This window comes from Pangasianodon hypophthalmus, chromosome 10 (genome assembly GCF_027358585.1).
Source record: "Pangasianodon hypophthalmus isolate fPanHyp1 chromosome 10, fPanHyp1.pri, whole genome shotgun sequence".
In the NCBI taxonomy this organism is placed as follows: domain Eukaryota; kingdom Metazoa; phylum Chordata; class Actinopteri; order Siluriformes; family Pangasiidae; genus Pangasianodon; species Pangasianodon hypophthalmus.
The window spans coordinates 10,516,602-10,533,133 of NC_069719.1; the positions used below are offsets into that span (position 1 = coordinate 10,516,602).

General features: G+C 35.2%; 2 protein-coding genes across 4 annotated transcripts; both read left to right on the top strand.

Moving 5' to 3' along the window:
* Nucleotides 1-4,586: 4,586 nt before the first annotated feature.
* Nucleotides 4,587-9,339, top strand: LOC113538572 (C-type lectin domain family 10 member A-like). 3 transcript variants are annotated; one of them, XM_034308224.2, is made up of 6 exons: nt 4,588-4,760; nt 7,154-7,270; nt 7,406-7,669; nt 7,827-7,990; nt 8,423-8,553; nt 8,723-9,339. In XM_034308224.2, the coding sequence occupies exons 1-6, from the start codon at nt 4,673-4,675 to the stop codon at nt 8,874-8,876; spliced, it is 918 nt and encodes a 305-aa protein (XP_034164115.1). In that variant the 5' UTR covers nt 4,588-4,672; the 3' UTR covers nt 8,877-9,339. The 3 variants fall into 3 exon arrangements, with proteins under 3 accessions (XP_053093608.1, XP_034164115.1, XP_026789530.1); XM_026933729.3 differs by having other exon boundaries at nt 7,824-7,990; nt 8,723-9,337; XM_053237633.1 differs by lacking the exon at nt 8,423-8,553 and having other exon boundaries at nt 4,587-4,760; nt 7,824-7,990; nt 8,723-8,860.
* Nucleotides 9,340-11,800: 2,461 nt separating this feature from the next.
* LOC113538571 (asialoglycoprotein receptor 1) lies at nt 11,801-16,343 on the top strand. Its single transcript, XM_026933728.3, has 6 exons — nt 11,801-11,994; nt 12,484-12,600; nt 12,689-12,952; nt 13,103-13,266; nt 15,112-15,248; nt 15,441-16,343. Exons 1-6 carry the CDS (start codon nt 11,901-11,903, stop codon nt 15,592-15,594), a joined length of 930 nt encoding a protein of 309 aa, XP_026789529.3. The 5' UTR covers nt 11,801-11,900; the 3' UTR covers nt 15,595-16,343.
* Nucleotides 16,344-16,532: the final 189 nt, after the last annotated feature.

Sequence of the window (16,532 nt, forward strand, 5' to 3'; positions counted from 1 at the left end):
CATATTGATCAGTTTGTCTGTAACAGTGATTGCATTCATAACAGCGATTGCCTGTGGACTTTTAAAAAGCGTCTTAAGACATATCATATTATTCAGGCTTTACTGAAATTTTATTTGTATATGCTGAGTGTTTGTTGTGTGCTTTTGTCTTGTGTAGTGATTTGTATTTTATTTTTATTTTTGCCTGTTTGTGAGGTGACCTTGGGTGTTTTGAAAGGCGCCATTAAATAAAATGCACTATTATTATTATTAATATTATTATTATTAATATTATTATTGTTATTATTATCCATTTTGAGTTAGTATACTGTTTCAGTTCTTTTAATTACCAGTTTAAATAGGTCACGAATCAAACCATTCATGATTCATGTTTGATTTACAAATCAAGCGAATCTAAACTCATATCAAACGAATTTAAACTAGGGAAGCATCCAAAAATATTGTGTAGGCTTCAGTTTTGACACTCAGACCCAAATAAAGGGAAACTTTTCTATGAAGCAGCATGTTTTGATACTAAGAAAGGATTTCTGTTTGTGTGCTCAAGTCAATTCACATCCAGTTTAACTTTTCATGAACTAAAGCATAACCACAAAACAGAATATTACTACAAAAAGAGGCAATGTTTCGTTTCATTTCTGCTTGTCCCTGATTGTCTATAAAAAAGATTATTTAAACAGAGCCATTTCATGAGAGGAATGGCCCATCACTATCGTGAGATATTAAACCAGTGATGCACAGTGATGTTCAGTGTACACCTGCAGTCATTTTAATACATTCTGACATTCACAGAAACCCTGTTAACAAATCATTTTAATTTATAAAAATATTTAGCACATCTATACATTTAATAAAGTATTTTTTAAAAGCAGAACTGGCCAAAAGTATATGATCCTTGGTGGTTAACACAGGTGTATGTGTTTCTCTGCATAAAAAAGTTGTGCGTCAGAGGCCTAAAACTGGACACATTCTGGGCTGCATTGCTGCGTCATAGTGCAGGACTACAGGAAATTGTGCAAGTTTCCAGTCAGTCTTGAATTCAGTAAAATGGAATAAAAAAATGTCTAATCAGTCTGAGCAAGGGGCAAAGAGCAAAAATAACTAGCAAAGAAAAAAACTGAAAAACTACAAATAGGTAGCTTTATGCTCAGTTAGTGACATAATTCTCACACAGGCCTACACCTTGTTAGTGTTGTAAATGGAGAAAAATAAAGAGATCGGAATGATTTTTTCATATATTGATATATGAGATATATATGAGAAAGTTCCAGAATTGTGAACCTTTCTATTGTTGTCCTGATTATGCTTAATTGTATTTTAAAATGCTTATGACGCTTTTGTTTAAAAAAAAAAACTTTACACATCTTGTGTAATCTCATATTTTTACCCTTAGGAAATAGAACATATTGGGAAAGCATCAACAGAGTTCCTGAACAGCAAATTAAAAATCATAGATTTTTCAAGAATGACAATTGCTTAAGATATTACTAAGTGACGTCAATAGTTTTGCCACATATTAAAAGAAAAATAAATGAAATTATTATTATTAAAAAAAAATTATATAACAAAGATAAGTTTCTTCTGTCGTTTGAGTAGAAAATTTGAATTTTGTGTAATGTGTATTGAATTATTTTTTACTCATTTTTATAAACTGTGCCAATAGTTCTGGAGAGCATGGTATGTGTAACACTATAACACATGCTGTTATGCAGTGTTAATTTCCAGTTACTTCTACTGCTGATTATAGGAGCAGGTGAATTTTTCAATGACATTTTTATTAATATTTGGGGTGGAGGCAAAACTGGGCAAAGATGAGCCATAGTGCTGTTCTGTTGACATCCAATAGCATACTTTTTATTTGATTGTTATTCACATTATTTTTATTATGAGATTATTTGGATCAGAGATCAATTGGATCTGTGCAGAGGGCTGAAACAGAGAGGTATTGATGGTGCTGGTCAGTGTCCTGAACTGTTCTACCTAAAGCTGTCTGCTGATAGAGAAAGTCATGCAAAAAATATCATTGGCTTTGCACAGGGGACAGACTAGTCAAAACCTTTGGAACATCTCAGGCTCTCACACAAAACAGTGATTCCGCGTGGGATCCGGAATTGGTACTTGGCAGCTTGGGCACCTTGCCATATAAACCAGTGAAAGATGCAGACTTAAAGTGGCTTTTGTTTAAAACTGATTTTTTACAGGCTATCAGTATGGTCAGATGAATTACGTGTGTTACCGGTTGGCACACAGTGCCTGTGTAGTGGACCAGAGTACAAACATTTTACACTGCGGCCAAACCCATCATTCCTTTCAGTGATGCTGAGACCACAGTATATCAATAAGCTATGTGAAATTTTCAACCTATATCTGTGCCTGTGTCCAGTGAGGACGCTTGAGTGCTACGTGAAAGTAACTGCCAAGTGTTCTGTGGTGAGATTGAGTGATCTGTACAATTCCTATCCACAGCAGAGTATATAAACTTTTTGAGTTATTCTCATTCTCAATTAAGTATGCAGCACTATTGGAGTGCTGTCTGCTATTGTCTGAGATGCTACACACCCTTGTAAAGACTTTGATACATGGCCTCCACTAGTTCTGAAGGAAACCAGTCCTGAATGAAAGAAAGTGGAATGGAAGGATTGTATTTATCTGTGGTTCTACAACTGAGTGGAGCAGCACCAGGGCCGCCCGAGGCTACTTGGGTTGATGGATATACAGTCGGTAGCAAATGTGAGTATTACATTGCTATTAGTACTCAGCAAGGGGAAAAAAAAGGAAGTGTACTGAACTCTATTAAAATATATGTTTAGTTTGTTCAGCAGAAAATTTCCCTTTTACCCAGTCGTGTCATTTTTCTGTTTCCTATATGCACCAGCATTGCAACAACCATGTTCTCTCACAATCACCTGCCAGGAAGTTTAATGACACTCTTAGCACACAGAGAAGTAAGGTCCCCATTTGTTATGAATGAAAAGTGTTATTATTATTATTATTATTATTATTATTATTGTTATTATTATTATTATTATTATTATTATTATTATTATTATTATTATTATTATTATTATTATTATTATTATTATCACTATTATTATTATTGTTGTTGTTGTTGTCGTTATAGAAACTGTCAAAAACTTTAGTAACCTCAGAAAATTATTTATTAGAAGATTGTTAAGAAACCTAGAAAGTGTTACAGTTAGGCTATTTAGGTTAAAGTTGAAAATATAAACAATCAAATCATATTTTGCTTTAAACTACACATGTCCTGATACCATAGACGAGGGTTCTTCAGGTGTCGTGTTTAGGAGTCCAAGTTTGGAGTTTTTTTCTTATTTTAATAATTATTTGAAATAATAGCGAGGACATCAAAACAATTACATTTATTTTGCTCATTCTATTGAAGGGTGCTGTCCAAAAATGAGGCTTGAAGAGGCTTGAAAATCACAAAATGTCAAAGCAGAAGAGAAGCACACACGAAAAAAAATTATATACATAGAATTTATTCCGAAGAAGTTATAGAGAAGTATACAGAGGAGAGAAGAGGAAGAGAAGATGGAGCACTTCCTTTGTAATTCCACGTAGTTACAGTATATAGGATCAATCAGAGCAACGTCATTGGCTAAGACACATTAATATATATTATTCATCAATTAATAATTGGTACAGCCTATAACACCATTATAAATATTCATGAGACTTTCACCTTTTGTTCACATGTGAGCATGAGAATGACCTGGAAAAAAAAACAGTATTAAACTGGTTTAAACCAGAACCATTAGTATCTCTACTTTAGGCCTACGTGCTTGGGTTTAATGAGCCAGATTTTTTTTTTTAACCACATTAAATGTGTTTAGTTTGTTCAGCATAAAAGTGCCCCTTTGACCCTTTTTTGTTCCTTATCTGCAACATTGCAACAACCATGTTCTCTCACAAAAAATAGAAGTAAAGCAAGGTCCCCATCTGTTATGAATGAAGCATTATTATTATTATTATTATTATTATTATTATTATTATTAAACAGTTAAAAACTTTAATAACCTCAGAAAATTATTTATTAGAAAAGTGTTAAGAAACCTAGAAACTATTATAGTTAGGCTATTTAGGTTAAAGTTGAAAATATAAATAATTAAATCATATTTTATTTTAAACTACACATGTCCTGATACCTGAGAGGAGAGTTCTAGCGGGTGTCGTGTTTATGAGTCCAAGTTTGGGGCAGGTTATAAACCTCTGAGAGGTTTTTCTTTAATTTTAATCATTTCTAATTGAAATAATAGTGAAGACATTAAAACGAATCAAAACTATCCTATATTTTAGATTCTTCAACATAGTGATTTTTTTGCCTTGATAACAGCTTTGCAAAACATTGCCATTCTTTCAATCAAATTTTGTTTACGTGCTATAAATCTAGCTTTTGGCATTTCTAAACTTTCTATTTTAAGCAATTAGTTAATTTTTATTAAATGGTCCTTTACTTTGATTGACGGGAAATTCTATGCCATTTATGTCCTCATCACCCCAATATGAATAATAACTGTAATAACTGTAGGTCCACCCACAATTCACTGTACATAAGTTCTGTGACACTGCCAACACAAACAGTTTGTGCTGCACAGAGTAAAGACCACTGACACATTAATTATTGTTTCTAGCGTTATCTTAAAAAGTGGCAATTATGGCAAACTCTGAAAACCATGGAAAGGGGACGTGCAATGAATTACAGATTCAAGATAATGGAGATGTTTGTTCTCTATATTCAGACAGTAAGTAAATATTTGTTTATCAAACATTACAAGATGTAGATACAGTTTATTATTTAGCATGTATTATAAAAATTTGAGAAGTAAATGGGTTTACAGTAGATTTAATAGTCTTTCTGATAGAGAATTTGTCAATGTTTTACTTATCTGTAAAATAAACCATAAGATTTATATTGCGATATTGACAGTGGCCTTTCTACGAAGTAGTCATGAATTACAGAAAATATAAACGGCTTCTGTAGAGTTCCTGCATACAGTGCCTCCAGAAAGTACTTACCACCTATTATAAATAATACATTATTTAGATGCCCTCAAAATTATTTATAAAACAAAAAAGTCTAAAAAAAACTGTACAATTGATAATTATTCACCCCTTTTCTTATCAGTCTAAATTAGGACTATTAATTAATTTTTGAGAGCTCACACTAAATATGTTAAACAGGGCACACTTGTATTAATTTTAAACTGTTTTCCTGCACAATAAATAGATCAGATAAGTTGTGCTGTCTTGAAGACCAAGGAACTCCCCTTGGAGCTTCGAGATTAAGTTGTTAGGAGGAAAAAAAGATGGACAGGGTTATTAAAACTTTAGCAAAGCTTTGAACCTTCTTAGAAGCACTGTGAAATCTATTTCAAATATATAAACAAAGTGGAAAAAATATGGTACAACCCAGACACTACCATGATCAAGCCAAACTGAGTGCCTGAGCAAGAAGGGGAATTGTCAGAAAAGTGTCAGAGAGTCCATCTACAACAAGGGGTTACAGGGGTTACAGGGGTTACACTGGTTCTGTATCATCAGCTCTTCACAGATCAGGCCTCTGTGGGAGAATGGTCAGAAAGAAGCCAGTTTCAAGTTTCAAGTTTCCTTCATTGTCAAATGTTTTCAGACTACTGAGTACACTAGAAACAATGAAATTTTTGTGCCACAGTGGTATGCTTGTACATAAAGTGCATACAAACTAGTGAACAGATACAATATACAGGACAGCAATGTAGGGATAGAATTCACATAGTGGGAGAAAAGGCATTGCACAAGTCTGATTGCATGTAGAATGAGTAATGCAAATAGAGTGACACTGTTAAAGAGTATAGTGAAAGAAGAGATTAAACCATCCTAGGATTGTCATCATCAAATTGTGCAAAAAGATGTATAAAATGAGGTAGTGCAAAATGTACATGTACTGAGGTAACGATTATGCTATGTTTCAGATGGGTGGTTGCAGTTGCATGAAAGGTTCATACTGGTGAGGGAGAGGAAAAGCCAGCATGAGTTAACACCTTAGAAAGGCCATGTTAGAGAATCTCAGAGCTTTTGGAAAAAGATTTTGTGGTCTGATGAGACTAAAGTTGATCCATTTGGTCCAAAGTGAAAGCATGTTTGGTAAAAACCAAAAACAGCCCAGTACTCAGGTACCACCATTCCTGTGATCAGGCATGTTGTGGGTGGCATCATGCTCTAGGGTTGCTTTTTAGCAGGAGAAACTGGAAAACTTGCCATCACAGGCAACATGGATAGAGCCAAATATGAGCTAATTGTTGAGGAGAACTTGTTCCCTCAGCCACACAGCTGTATTTGGACAGTGATCCAAAACAGAGCAGAAGCAAAACAGAGTAAAAACTACAAAGAAATGGCTTTGAAAAAAGGAAGGTTTGTGTTTTAGAATATCCGAGTCAAAGCCGAGACTTAAATTCAAATGAAAATCTGTGGCATGCCCTGAAAAATTGCTGAGAATTTGCACTTAGGAACGGAAGAAAATCAAAATGTGCAAAGCTCATAAAGACACATCTGAGACAACTCAAATCTGTAATTGCTGCAAAATGGCAATTCACACTGAAGGAGTGAATACTTATCAAAGCTTTTAGATTTTTTATTTTTTAAAAAATTCTGAGGATCTCAGTACTTCTCATCTCAATACTTAATTTTACTTTAATTTTATCTCACTTATATATTATACTGCTAATGCTCTGTTTTCATAAAGTAATTGCAGAATATGTATAACCCTGAAATAGCTCTAGTTAATAAATAGGTAACCTGCGTGTTAACTGAAATGATCTAATAAAGAGACTTTTTCCTAGCTCTAGGCAACCACATTGACATTTACAATATATTAAATGCAAAAAACAGTTCTCACTTTTAATGTCTTATTGACTCAAGTTTACAATATAAGCAAATACAGCACAGTGACACAAGTGGAGAACATAAATAACCATGTGCAGTTATTTTTTTTCTTTTTTTGTGATTTTTGTCTGTTTGCCAGAATTAAGCCACAATGACAGGTCTACAACCAACTCAGTATTTACTACTAGGCTAGGAGAAGTAACTCGCAGACCTTTACACTGTTTTTGACACACCTTGCTGACTGTAGATTTGATTGACTTCTTTTCTTATTCAGAGACCAAGTTTGCTGTCAGAGATGAACTGAGCTCTAGGCCTTATCGACTGGCAGCTATAGTTCTGGGGGTCCTAAGTGCTGTGTTTCTCTTGCTTGTAATAGGACTAAGTGTTCACAGTGAGTATATATTGAAATGCTAAAAAATAATGTCTATTGTAAAAGGCAACAAAAGAAGATGAGAAAGTTACATGACCCAGACTTGATATAGGCTGAGCTGATGAAAGACAGAGCTCTAACTTGTTATTTCCTCAGTTAACAGGGTGAGCGACAAACATGACATCTTGTCTCTCAACTCATCAATAAACTGCTCTCAACTTGTTCAGCTGCAGTCAGACCACAGAAGCCTGACTGAGTCCAAAAATGCACTTCAGAACCAGCATGATGAAGACGTAAAAATGATCAAATCCCTGCAGACGAATTTGAGCAGAGAGACAAGACTGAAGAATGAGCTAATCTTACAAAATCAAAAATTGGAAGAAGACGTAAGAAAAATGCAATCTCAAATTTCAAATCTTGGTAAGTTTTCTTTTCCCTATAATGAATGTCATTACAACAATAATAACTTCAGTATCTGAAAATAAAAGCATTTCTTTCCGCATTAAGTGATTACATCTTCCAGAATTCCACACACTGCCTCATACAGATATTTTTGTGCTCTATTGTATTTCAGCAGAAGGAAACTGTGGCAAGTGCTTGCCCAACTGGGTGCAGATGGGCAGCACGTGTTTTTACTTTGATGTGTCTTCAACGATTCCATCCAAAGGCTGGAAAGAAAGCAGGGATGAGTGCAAGAAAAAAGGAGCTGACTTAGTCATCATAGATTCAAAGGAGAAACAGGTCAGATATAAACTTTCATCCTCATATTACATGGTTTTCTCCACAGTAGAGAAATCTTGTTTCAGATTCTGTTTCTGAAAATGATTAAAATACATTTTTTTTCTATTTTATCTATAGTCTTGAGTAGCATCTCATGGAAAAACAGTTATTCATTTTAATTATTTGGCCAACAATTCACTGTAAAATGCATTGAAAATCATTAGATTTAAAAAGCATGCATGTTTTTGTGATGCATGTGCAACATGTCTAAAATGAAAAAACTGCTCTTTCTTTTTGAACTGCAGTTGTTTTTTTTTTGTTTGTTTATACATTGTACAAGACATTTAGTATCACAAAGGAAAACCCAGCAAATACAGTGCTTCTCAAAACACAATAAAGTGAAGAGTGACAGGAGTCCTATTATTAACCTTTACTATCCGCTCTTCTGCATAGGAGTTCATCATAAAAAACTTAAAAGAACTGAAACAATCATTCAGTTATTATAATGGATTTTGGATCGGACTGAAGGATGACCATACAGAAGGGATCTGGAAATGGCTGAATGACGCCACACTGACACAAGGGTACCCAATTTCATTTCATTTGCTATTGCAGTGTAGGATACAAATGAGCTCATTAATGGCTAGTAATATCCCTTATTACACCTAATACCTGCAGCTTGTTTTACACATGTGTGTATATATATATGTTTATATATAATTTATAGTTTATATATAGTGCATGTTTTTGTAGGTACTGGATGGATGGGGAGCCAAATGATGAAAGGGGCATAGAGGATTGTGCAGCTGTGTATTCCACCAATAATCCAATGAAGGCCTGGAATGATGCTCCATGTTCACACCCACTAAAATGGATCTGTGAGAAGGAAATAAATAAAACATTCTAGAATCCTCAGTTAATAATGACCATCTTGTTTTTGCCCATTATTGACAGTTATAATTCAGCAAAGATGAAAAAATATTTTAATGATTTATTTTAAGTAAGCACTTCCTTTACTCTCTCTCTCTCTCTCTCTCTCTCTCACACACACACATGAATGAATTCTGTTACACTTGAGTACTCTAGGACTTCATGTTTTTAGCTACATTGTATATTCTACTCAACCAAAAAAATTCCTTGCATGCTTCTTTATTCCTATTGCACTTCATTTATATCCTGTCAGCACTGCATATGTCATGCATAGGGGTCCAGGGGAAATATTTCATCTCACTTTGTACTACACACTGCATATGGTTATGATGACAATAAAGATCTGTACTTGACTTGACTATTTTTAAGAGAAAAAATAAAATTCAAATGATTAAAATGATTTTTTGTTGGAAAAATGCTAAGTTGTTTGTCCATTTTTTTTGTGGTGGGAACTTTTGAATATTTGTGTGTAATGTTTATGCAGTTCTGTTGAAGCATGACTTGACTTGATCTTGTTTAAAGTGAAAAAAAAAAAAAATATATATATATATATATATATATATATGTAGTGCTGTGCAAAAGGCACATGCAAAGAAATTCTGTAGAGCAAAGATGCCTTCAAAATAATGAAATGAAATGTTTCACCATTAAAAAAAACACTGTAAGGAGCAGTAAACAATAATAAATGAAACAAAGTCAATATTTGGTGTGATGACCCTTTGCTTTAAAAAAAAAGTAGTAGCAGGTACAATTTGTGCAGTTTTATAAGGAAATATGTTGGTAGGTTTTACTGAGCATCTTGCAGAAGCAGACACAGTTCTTCTGGAGACTTTGACTGTCACACTTGCTTCTTATTTTTGCAGCAAAACCCAGCAGTCTTCATTATGTTTTTTTCTGGCTGAAAAGTGTCTCTTATGTAATATGCTGCTTTCTTTACTGACGTACAAACATTTTTCTGTAACATGTAATTTTGTGCTGGAAAATTAATGTTTGGAATCTAAGATGTTTTTGTACTGACTCGATAATGTAAAAGTCATAACATAATCAATAACAAAATTTGTACTAAAAAAAGAGGGTGTCTATGACTTTTGCACAGTACTGTACATATATATATATATATATATATATATATATATATATATATACTGTATATACGTGCACATACATACATGCATGCATACAAGAACACATACACATACATATACACTATATTGCCAAAAGTTTTGGGACGTCTGCCTTTACATGCACATGAACTTAATGAAATCCCATTCTTAATCCGTAGGGTTTAATATGGAGTTGGCCCACCCTTTGCAGCTATAACAGCTTCAACTCTTCTGGGAAGGTTTTCCACAAGGTTTAGGAGTGTGTTTATGGGATTTTTTGACCATTCTTCTAGAAGCGCATTTGTGAGGTCAGGCACTGATGTTGGTCGAGAAGGCCTGGCTCGCAGTCTCCGCTCCAATTCATCCCAAAGGTGTTCTATCAGGTTGAGGTCAGGACTCTGTGCAGGCCAGTCAAGTTCCTCCACACCAAACTCGCTCATCCATGTCTTTATGGACCTTGCTTTGTTCACTGGTGCGCAGTCATGTTGGAACAGGAAGGGGCCATCCCCAAACTGTTCCCACAAAGTTGGGAGCATGAAATTGTCCAAAAAGTCTTGGTATGCTGAAGCATTAAGAGTTCCTTTCACTGGAACTAAGGGGCCAAGCCCAACCCCTGAAAAACAACCCCACACCATAATCCCCCCTCCACCAAAATTTACACTTGGCACAATGCAGTCAGACAAGTACCGTTCTCCTGGCAGCCGCCAAACCCAGTGACGTGATTCGTCACTCCAGAGAACGCGTCTCCACTGCTCTAGAGTTCAGTGGGAACTTGCTTTACACCACTGCATCTGACACTTTGCATTGCACTTGGTGATGTGTGGCTTGGATGCAGCTGCTTGGCCACGCAAACCCATTCCATGAAGCTCACTGTGCACTGTTCTTGAGCTAATCTGAAGGCCACACAAAGGCCTTGAGCTAATCTGAAGGCCTCAGCATGCGCTGACCCCACTCTGTGATTTTACGTCGCCTACCACTTCGTGGCTGAGTTGCTGTTGTTCCCAATTGCTTCCACTTTGTTATAATAGCACTAACAGTTGACCGTGGAATATTTAGTAGTGAGGAAATTTCTCGAATGGACTTATTGCACTCCTGAGCTCCTGAGAGCGACCCATTCTTACAAATGTTTGTAGAAGCAGTCTGCATGCCTAGGTGCTTGATTTTATACACCTGTGGCCATGGAAGTGATTGGAACACCTGAATTCACTGATTTGGAGGGGTGTCCCAAAACTTTTGGCAATATAGTGTATGTATTAAACACAATAAAAGTTACTCAAAGAATAAGAATAGAATAAAATAAAAATAAAATAGAAATATATAAAATGTATAACGTGCAATATTTGTTTTGAGACATTCTGGATGCATTTCAGTAGGTATGTAAACAAAGCAGTCGGTTAAAGTGCAGAGTGCAATGGAGTAGTGTAATTACCCCCCACTGTAGCAGTCCTAAATGTTGAGCAGAAACGTAAATGTTCTTTAGTGGTGTGAGTGGTTATTATTAAGCAGCAGTATTGCCTGTGGGATAACACTGTCCCTGCGCCTGTTTGTGTGTGCTCTGGTGCTGAAGGTAGTAGTGAAAAGAGACTGTGGCTCAGGTCGCTAGGGTCTTTTATGATGAATATTTCACATATTTGTTTACATGCTATAATTTTAAGGTTTGACTTATAATTTTTAAGCTTTCTATTATAAACAATTACTTAATTTTATTGAAATGTTACTTTACTTAGATCAACAGAAAATTCTATGGCATTTACTTCCTCATCACAGCAAACATGAATCATCACTGCATGAGTTCAGTGACACTGTCAGGACAAACAGTTTGTGCTGCACAGAGTAAAGAGTAAAGACCACTGCACATAAATCACTGTTTCTAGAGTTATGGTAAAGAAGTGGCAATTATGATGAATTCTGAAAACCAAGGAAAGGTGACATACAATGAATTAGAGCCTCAAGAGGATTTCACCGGAGATGTTCACCCTATATTTTCAAAGAGTAAGTAAATATTTGTCTATCAAACGTTATGAGATGTAGGGTCAGTTTATTATTTAGCATGTTTTATGGACTTTGAGAGGTAAATGGGTTTATAGTTGATTTGAAAGTATTTCTGATAGATTTGGTCACCATTCTAATTATCTGTAAAACAAACCTTTAGATTTTTTATTGTGAAATCGACAGTGGCCTATCTACCAGTAGTCATGAAATCTAAATTTTCAGGAAATATAAACTGCTTCTGTACATATATATATAACTTGATTTATATATATGTACTTGATACAAACTTGATTTTTTTGGAAATTTTTGCTGTTTGACAGAATTAAGCCACAACAACAGGCCTTCCCAGGTCACCACACAAATAACAAGAGCAACAATCAAATCACTAGCCATTAATAGGCTAGGAGAAGTAACTCGCAGACCTTTACACTCTCAAACCTTGACACACCTTGCTGACTGTAGATTTGATTGACTTCTTTTCTTATTCAGAGACCAAGTTTGCTGTCAGAGATGAACTGAGCTCTAGGCCTTATCGACTGGCAGCTATAGTTCTGGGGGTCCTAAGTGCTGTGTTTCTCTTGCTTGTAATAGGACTAAGTGTTCACAGTGAGTATATATTGAAACGCTAAAAAATAATGTCTATTGTAAAAGGCAACAACTTAACTTGTTATATAATAACTTGTTATTTCCTCAGTTAACAGGGTGAGTGACAAGCATGACATCTTGTCTCTCAACTCGTCAATAATCAGCTCTCAACTTGCTCAGCTGCAGTCAGACCACAGAAGCCTGACTGAGTCCAAAAATGCACTTCAGAACCAGCATGATGAAGACGTAAAAATGATCAAATCCCTGCAGACGAATTTGGGCAGAGAGACAAGACTGAAGAATGAGTTAAACTCACAAAAACAAAAATTGGAAGAAGACAAAAGAAAAATACAATCTCAAATTTCAAATCTTGGTAAGTTTTTTTTTTCATAATGAATGTGCCATAAAATAACTGTCTAAAAATGAAGTGTTTCTTTCCTAATTGCCATTAAGTGATTACATCTTCCAGAATTCCACACACTGCCTCATACAGATATTTTTGTGCTCTATTGTATTTCAACAGAAGGAAACTGTGGCAAGTGCTTGCCCAACTGGGTGCTGATGAACAGCACATGTTTTTACTTTGCTGTTTCTTCAACGACTCCACGCAAAGGCTGGAACGGAGGCAGGGATGAGTGCAAGAAAAAAGGAGCTGACTTAGTCATCATAGATTCAAAGGAGAAACAGGTCAGATATAAACTTTCATTCTCATATTACACAGTTTTCTCCACAGTAGATTGTTTCAAATTCTGTTTTTGAAATTGGTTAAATTAGAATTTTCTTCTTAAACATTTACAGTCTTGAGTAGCATGTCATGGAAAAAACAATTGCACTATATTGCCAAAAGTTTGTGGACACCTGACCATCACACCCGTATGTGGTTCTTCCTCAAACTGTTGCCACAATGTTGGAAGCATACACTTGTCTAAAAGGTCTTTGCATGCTATAGCATTGAGATTTCCCTTCACTGGAACTAAGGGGCCCAAACATGTTCCAGAATGACAATGCCCCTGTGCACAAAGTGAGGTCCATGAAGACATGGTTTGCGAAGGTTGGAGTGGAAGAACATGGGTGGCCTGACCTCAACCCCACTGAACACCTTTGGGATGAGCTATAACACCAACTGCACACTTTAGTGCCTAAATGAGCACAAATCCCACAGATACATTACAAAATCTAATGAAAGGCCTTCCCAAAAGACTGGAGGGGGGAACCAAATCCATATTAATGCCCATGGTTTTGGAATGGAATGGGATATTCAGGGACAGGTTGGGGTGTGATGGTCAGGTGTCTGCAAACATTTGGCTGTATAGTGTATTTGTTTTAATGATATGTCCAAGAATGTTGTTTCAAAATACATACAAAACTGTTAGATTTTTTTTTGTGACTGCAAAAGTGTAGTTATAATTTTAAATATTCATTTTCACTTCTGAATGAAAAACTGCACTGCACCAGTGGCTGTTCAAGGCCTATGAACACTTACTTCTCTAGCATCATATCTCTGTTAAACATGCTCTTTCAAGGTCTTTTTGAAATTAAAGTCGACTTTCGCTAATGTCTGAGTTTTTTAATACAGCGATGCAAGACATTTAATAGCACATATGCAAAACCCAGCATTTATGCAACTTCTCAAATCACAATAAATTGAGCATAATATTGAGTGGAAATAATTAGAAATGAGATAAGATAACTAGCTTAACATGCTTTTGTTCTCTATAATAAATATTTGAGTTGCCATGAGAATAGGGAGACACCTGTAGTTGATTTTGATAACATGTGTTGTTTTATAACTGTAGAAGAAAACCAGAAATGTTATTTTAAATATTTTTAGATGGTGTGCTATTTCATAGAGAATGGACTTATCCAAAGTGACCAATCATGGACACTGATATTATGAGATATACTAACTAGGGAAATTATTTCTTCTTTTGTTATTTTAAAGGCATCTAGTTTTTCTTTTTGTTAGCACATTTAATAGGAAGGTTGAGGTAAATCCTTACTGCACCTATTGTGAAATCAGAATCTAAGAGAAGGAATAAATGAATACATTCATGTGTTTAAAGTAAAATGCTTTTTCAAGCCTAACATAATGCTGCATTCAACTTACCTCAGCAGTGGGAAGTCGGAACTGGGAATTACATCCTTTTTGACCTTTGTGCTTTCAAGCTTTAAAATGTGAGGGGAAAAAACACAGACATCTTCAAGTTCATCTTTTGAGCATAGTTCATCTTTTGTTCACGTCCTCAAAACAGCAAGCTGCATAGTCAGTGTTATAGATTTAAGAATCCAATAGATTTAACAAGCATAACTCATTTAAAGGTAAGAAGATATATTTTCTTAACTGTTGATGCTATGAGCAGCCATGCGGATTTGATGTCACTTGCTGAACTCGGGGTTGAGGAGATTGTCCTGAGTTTATAAGTAGGAATTCTAAGTTGAGGGGCTGTTTTCTTTGGTTTTCTCTAGTCAGAGGTTGGAAAGAGTCACAAGCTAATAACAATATTAACCTTTAACATCCACTCTTCTGCAAAGGAGTTCATCGTAGACAGCTTAAAAGCACTTCGCTACAACCTACACTTCAGTTATTATAATGGATTTTGGATCGGACTGAAGGATGACCATACAGAAGGGATCTGGAAATGGCTGAATGACACCACACTGACACAAGGGTACCCAATTTCATTTCATTTGCTATTGCAGTGTAGGATACAAATGAGCTCATTAATAGCTGGTAATATCTCTTATACAATATGTATATAAATATAAGTATATATATAAGTATATAAAATATATACAGTATATTTATATATATATGTGTGTGTGTATATGTATATAAGGACAAAAAGTGCATGTTTTTGTAGGTACTGGATGGATGGGGAGCCAAATGATGACATCGGCATAGAGGATTGTGCAGCTGTGTATCCCACCAATAATCCAATGAAGGCCTGGAATGATGCTCCATGTTCACACCCGCTAAAATGGATCTGTGAGAAGGAAATAGATAAAACACTCTAGAATCCTTAATTAATCATGACTAGCTTGTTTTTAATTGATCAAAGATGAAAAAATATCCTAATTTAATTTAAGTAAGCACTTCCTTCCCTCACTCACTTACTCATTCATTCACTCTCTCTCTCTCTCTCTCACACACACACACACACACATTGACCTCTGTGACATTTGAGTAAACTAGGACTTTGCGCTTTTAGGAATTAGATGGTACACAGCTACATTGTATACTCTACTTGACAAGAAAATTAGGGGCAAAAATTCACAGAGCAATAGTAAGTAATAATAATTACTTTAATTTAATTCAATGAATATAATAAATCTAAAAATAAACAAAGGAGTACCTAAAGTTTGGAGAGAAATACGTCATTTTGGCATGCACAAGTCTGATATGTAAAAGACTTTAGGAAAAAGTACGTCTCAGATTTGATTTTACTTCAGATACTTTTATTCCGGCTACACATACGTTAATAGACTGCATGCAATCATCGTGCACCGTTACCCACTGAAGGGCAGAGCAGTCAGTAGGACTATGTAGGACTAAAAGTGATGCTGACTAACTAACTGATGTTTAACTGATGACTAACTGATGTTATTTTTTTTTTCTTAATGTCGCTGAGTAGTTAGCAAGCTGCTATGACTTTGTACAAACTTTGAAGCAAATTGAGAATACAAATTTCCAAGGAAATTATCTTCAATCTATTAGCTTGTGCTTGTTGGCAATAGATGTTCTTATTAAAAAATCTGCTCTCTTCTGTGCACTCTCTTTATGTTCTAAGTCATGCTGCCATTTGTACATTTGCCTATTCACAGAGGTAGTTATCATTTAGGATCTGCAGTAGGAATGTGGTGGAAAACCCAGCAGAATTGTTCAGAGAACACATGAAGTTTTTTGAAATAATAATAATAATAATAATAATAATAATAATAGGCTAAAACAGAAT